At 55.5% G+C, this 5,277-nt stretch overlaps 1 protein-coding gene across 5 annotated transcripts; it reads right to left on the reverse strand.

Annotated features, from left to right (window-relative positions):
- Positions 1-826: 826 nt before the first annotated feature.
- On the reverse strand, positions 827-4,580 carry ALDOC (aldolase, fructose-bisphosphate C). 5 transcript variants are annotated; one of them, XM_005583243.4, is made up of 10 exons: positions 4,515-4,580; positions 3,713-3,731; positions 3,125-3,248; positions 2,827-3,038; positions 2,656-2,710; positions 2,400-2,560; positions 2,200-2,283; positions 1,773-1,947; positions 1,441-1,640; positions 827-1,328 (listed from the first exon to the last, which is right to left on the reverse strand). In XM_005583243.4, the coding sequence occupies exons 3-10, from the start codon at positions 3,234-3,236 to the stop codon at positions 1,233-1,235; spliced, it is 1,095 nt and encodes a 364-aa protein (XP_005583300.1). In that variant the 5' UTR covers positions 3,237-3,248; positions 3,713-3,731; positions 4,515-4,580; the 3' UTR covers positions 827-1,232. The 5 variants fall into 5 exon arrangements, with proteins under 5 accessions (XP_005583300.1, XP_005583298.1, XP_015293536.1 ...); XM_005583241.4 differs by having other exon boundaries at positions 3,679-3,731; XM_015438050.3 differs by having other exon boundaries at positions 3,713-3,734.
- Positions 4,581-5,277: the final 697 nt, after the last annotated feature.

Genomic DNA, 5,277 nt, shown 5'->3' on the forward strand with positions numbered 1-5,277 from the left:
AATACATATAAAGTGATTAGAACATGGTTGGTGCTATGTGCAAGCTATTTCTGTTATTATGTCAGGCCACACAGGATGGAGCATTTGTAGCCTCCCCAGTTGACACAGAGCACACGCAGCTTGTTCTCTCATCTTTTTATCTGCCTAAACCCAGGTTCTCAGCCTACCTCACAACCCAGCCCAGTGATCAAAGTTCAGCATGAGGCCTCACCAGAGCTGTCCTTACCCAGACCCTCAAATTGGCTCCCTTTGTGCCCGCTTCTACCCCGAATGAGAATGGGCCATAGCCCTTGGCAACCTCCTAGATGCCCTGCTCAGCCCTGGCAGCCCGCAGAGCCTGGGTTTTCCTCTTTGGGCAGGAGTCCAGGTGCTCGCTAGCGCTTACTGGTGTGGCTCCCCCTAGTGGAACGTGTCAGGTCCCAGTTGGGCTCAACACTGCGAGATGGGAGAGACTCTCCCACCCACTCTTATCCCAGCCTGTCCTGCTGCCTCCCTGCTTTAAGCCTTGCACAAATCTGCCTTCAGGAGTTACCAGTCTGGCCTCACTCCATCCTTCTGTAGCTGCAGCCCAGTGCCACTGATGTGGCAGTCCCTAGAAGACTTGCAATCTTCCTCATTGCCCCACTCCAGACTTGGACATCAAGAGAGCAAGAGCCTGAGCTGGGGATGGGGACTGCATGTGCCTTCCTCCATAAACTTGAAGCCGAGTAAAACTCAAATCCTACCCTCTCCACCCCCAGAGTCAGAGGGCCCAGAGATAGAATTAGCAGAGATCAGAAACTGGGAGGTGGGAATTTGATGTGTAAAACAGACAGGCAAAGTAGCATGTTTTGCTACCATTTATTTGCTGTATGGTATGTACTCAAGGCATGAGTCAGGGCTTCTGTACTACTCTCTGATCCCAGGAGACAGGGCAAGCAAGAAGGAGAGCCCAAGGAGAAGCTACCCCATCATGGGAAAATTGTGGGAGCTGGCAGAGGTAGGGGGAGACCCAGCCATCCTGCTCTGACTTCTAGCAATTTCTTCTGCCCTCAGTCATGAGGGGCTCCCTATCCTCCCATCCTATGGTCCCAGGTGCAGCAATGAGAGAGGGGGAGGGAGAAGAGAAAGGAAGCCAGGTTGGTGCCAGGTGAAGGCATCTCTGCTCTGCATAGCTATTTGGCCCTGGCCATGACTACAAGCAAAAGTGGGTGCAGATGGCTGGGCCAAGGGCTGTGGTATGGAGTAGATACTCAGTAGGCATGGTTGGCAATGTAGAGGGACTGTGCTGCTGCTCCACCATCTTCTCCACTGCCTTCATACTTGCCCTGGGCTGCAAGCCCATTTACCTGCAAAAGGGAGCATGGAGTAAGCAGGCTGAGCCAGCCCGCAGGTGCCAAGCCCTGCCCAGGCTATAGCCTCTGGGTGCTGCCCCACCCACCACCAACTGTAGCTCCCAACCTCAGCCCGCTTGATGAACTCCTCAGTGGCAGCCCCAGCATTGTCCCGTTGCCCTCGCCAGGCATTGAGTGCAGAGGCTTGCAGGGCACGACCATAGGAGAAGGTAAGCGCCCAGGGCCGGGGAAGGGGGCAGCGGTTGATGGCATTGAGGTTGAGTGATGCCTCCTCTTCGCTCTGACCCCCAGACAGGAAGGTCACTCCTAGTGTGGAGGAAAGAAGACAAACTGACTGGTCACTCCCAATTTTTCCAGGATAGGGAACCCCTGAAGGCCACAAGAAGGACCTGAAGATGGGCCTTAGGGATAGAAGCAGGTTAGGGAGCTGGGTAGTACCTGGGACAGCTGGGGGCACAGTGCGACGCAGGGCAGTGACAGTTGCCATGGCAATCTCCTCTGGGGTATACTTGATAGGACAGGCATGGCCAGGGGTCACCATGTTGGGCTTGAGCAGGGTCCCCTCCAGGTACACATGATGGTCACTCAGGGCCTTGTACACAGCAGCCAAGACCTGGGTGGGGATTAGAGGAGGTTTACTAAGGGTCTGGGCCCCCACTGGTTACTGCTTGATGCTCCCTATCTAGGGGTAGATGGGCACAGACTGTGAGGGCTCAGTAAAGGCTCAGATCACAGGCCTGTGCCAGGATCAAGTGAAAAAGTGCTAGGGGAAAGTGTGCCTGGATCTAAGCTGGGGGCTCTGGGGAACACACACTCCTGCCGAGCTGTCCCTGCAGTATGTTTGTGTGCCCAGGTGTGGACTCACCTTCTCTGTAACATACTGACAACGTTTGAGGTCATGGTCTCCATCAGGCAATATTTCAGGTTCCACAATAGGCACAATGCCATTCTGCAGGCAAGAGCAGAGATGCTTGGGAGGGGCAGTAGGGGAGATGAAGAAAGCCCTGTAACTCTCTCCCCACCAGGCATACAGGGCATCTAGCTCACCACCCTCCCAACACACACCTGCTGGCAGATACTGGCATAACGGGCCAGCACGTTGGCATTCTCCAGAATGGCAAGTGCAGAGGGCGTGCGCTCACTGATTTTCAGCACACAGCGCCACTTGGCAAAGTCAGCACCATCCTTCTTATACTGGGCACAGCGTTCTGAGAGCCCATCCAGTCCTGCAAGCACAGTGCTAACCTCATTACTCTGCCCCTCTTTTACCAGCATCAACCATCTAACACTGCTTTGGTCCTCAAGCCCACCCATCCTATACCTTGAGTGGTGGTTTCTCCATCAGTCCCAGCTAGAGGCACCACACCCTTGTCAACCTGTAGGGGAAGAACAAGCAGAGGGTCGAATCCAGGCAGGATTCTCCTTGCTACCCCTCCTACACAAGCTTATTTTCACACCCAGCTTCCATTCAGAGCAGGGCCAGGGGCTGCACCTTGATGCCCACGACGATGCCCTTATCTTGGATGGTTCGGACGAAGGGAACACCATTATCATCTTTCTGGTAGAGGGTCTCATGAAAGAAAATAACACCTCCAATGCACTTTTTCACACGATCATCAGCACTGAACAGGACCTGGCGGTACAGCCGACGGTTCTCCTCTGTGTTCTCCACCCCAATTTGGCTCAGCCTCTTGGCCATGCTGCCTGGGGGCAAACAAAGAAAGGCAGTGAGAACATCCCCAGGGTCCCCTAGCCACCTGTACCCTACCTGGCTACAGATGTCCACTTACCTACAGACTCATCCGCAGCCAGAATGCCTTTGCCCGGGGCTACAATCCGGAGGGCAATGTCAGACAATTCCTTCTTCTGCTCAGCAGAAAGGGCTGGGTACGAGTGAGGCATGGTGACAGCTCCCTGGAGTGGAGACAAGATAAAAAAGCCAGACCTCACCCACTACCTCCTCTGCTGCCTCTCCTGGCCAGATGGGCCAAATGGCCTCCCCCATCAAGCAAGGGGCTGGGAACAGGGCAGCAGTCCTTGGCATGAGTCCTGGGCATCAAGTAGCACCAATCCTTCTGACAGCTAGCAAGCTTAGGGCTCCAGTTCCCACATCTCCTTTTGTCCCTGGTAGGCACCCTTCCCAGCCCTGGGGAAAGATGCAGGGTGGGGGTGGGGAGGTGAGCAACCCTGAAGCCACAGGTCTTCTGATGAATCTGCTGCCCAATCGAGGATGCCAACCCTTCTTTCACTGAACTTAGCCCCTTGTTGAGGTAGGCAGAAGCCCTGGCTTTTCCAGCTTCCCTTTTCTCATCCTCCACAGGACCCCTAGGGAAAGTGTACTTACTTCCAAGGCTTCAGAATGAGGCAAAAGTACTTACTGCCACCCTCTTCTCTCAGCTTCTAGAGGAAAAGGTTGGAAGAACAGGTAGGGAGTAGGAGTGGCACAAATACCAGTCATAGGCTCCTGCAGCTTCTCCTTTTCTGTACGCCAAACCTGCCTGCCTATGCCTATTGCCTACTCCCACCCAGTACCGGAGGTTGGCCCCAGTGGGGCTGCAGTGTTGTAGGAAAGAGGGCCCAGGGGGTCAGCTGCGTTAGTGTGTGGAGACTGGGGTTAGTGACACCTCCGGGTCATCTCTGTGCCCAGCGAGCACTTCACCTGCGTGGCGGGAGGGATAGCAATAGGAAGACTTCAATTCCCCACAACTCAGACACCCAGACTGGAGGGCAGAGGACCAAGGCTGAAAGGAGTGGAGAGCCTGAGAGAGAGATGAGACTGAGGGGAGGTAATGGTGACGCAGGCTAACCAGTTAGCGGGAGAGATCTAAACTAGTGGGCAGAGAAGGCAGGAGAACTGCAGAGAGGACCTAGCCTAGGAGGAGAGGGAGCAGGCTGAGCAGGAAATGCTCTGGGTAGGAGATGCAGACTCCAAGGAAATATCCAACAAGTAGAGGAGGATTTGGGATTGGAAAAGCTGAGGTTCAGGTGGGAGAGCTGAGGAGGGATAGAACAGGAAAGGTTGAGCCATGGGGTTTCAAGTATGCGGAAAGGAGCGAAGATGTTAGGAAAGGGTCGAAAGGGCACATCCTGGAGTCCCAGGTAGCAGGACGAGGATGGCAGGGGAAGAGCCAAGGAGACGAAGCGGAGATGTTGAGTGGCTCCTGCCTTGCCTGGCCTTACCTGTGCGCAGCCAGTTAGCACCCGTAGCCACAAGCACACCTCGGGTTCTGATCGGCAAACAAATGCGACTGCAGCCCTGGCGCCCTCTGGTAAATGAGGCTGCGGATGCCGCAGAGCTACGTGACTCCTCCGGGGGTGGGGCTGGCACGCCCCGCCCTGACCACACCCCCTCCCCAGGACTGGTGTCCGGGGCAAGGCCACGCCCTCAGAGGCGGGGCGGCGAGGTGGAGTGAGCGCCCCGCCAGACATCCGTGACTGTCAGGGACTGCCCTCCCACCTCGTGGAGCCTAGCCATGACCTTGCGTCCATTTCTGCCACTATCCCTTTACCACGTGCCGGGCACTTGCTGGATGTTGGGGATTAAGCTTGGTCTGGTGAAGAGGAGGCACCAAAACAGTAACAACAGGTTGAGTAGGTGGGGCAGAGGCATCATCAAGGTGCCCAAGTTCAGGGCAGGAAGTAATGAACTGAGCTTCTCTGTCCTCACCCCCATATTTGCCAGGGTGTACCCCCGAGGGGGCTGGGGAAAGTAAGAGAATGAAGCCTTTCTGCTTCCTCCAGGCGGTGAGCCAGGGAACAAGCAGTCCAGTGCCCAGAGTTTTGGTGAAAGCAGGGGAAGGGAGGAAGGGCAGGCAGCCTTGGCTTTGCATGCACCAGGAGGTGGAGAGGGATCTATGGAGGGTACCCAGGCAGGAGGCCCAGGCTGCCTCTTCCCTGACTTCATCATCTGCCCCCTTTCACCCAAAAAGTAAGATTCCGTAAA

The sequence above is a fragment of the Macaca fascicularis genome, chromosome 16 (genome assembly GCF_037993035.2).
Source record: "Macaca fascicularis isolate 582-1 chromosome 16, T2T-MFA8v1.1".
Taxonomy (NCBI): Eukaryota; Metazoa; Chordata; class Mammalia; order Primates; family Cercopithecidae; genus Macaca; species Macaca fascicularis.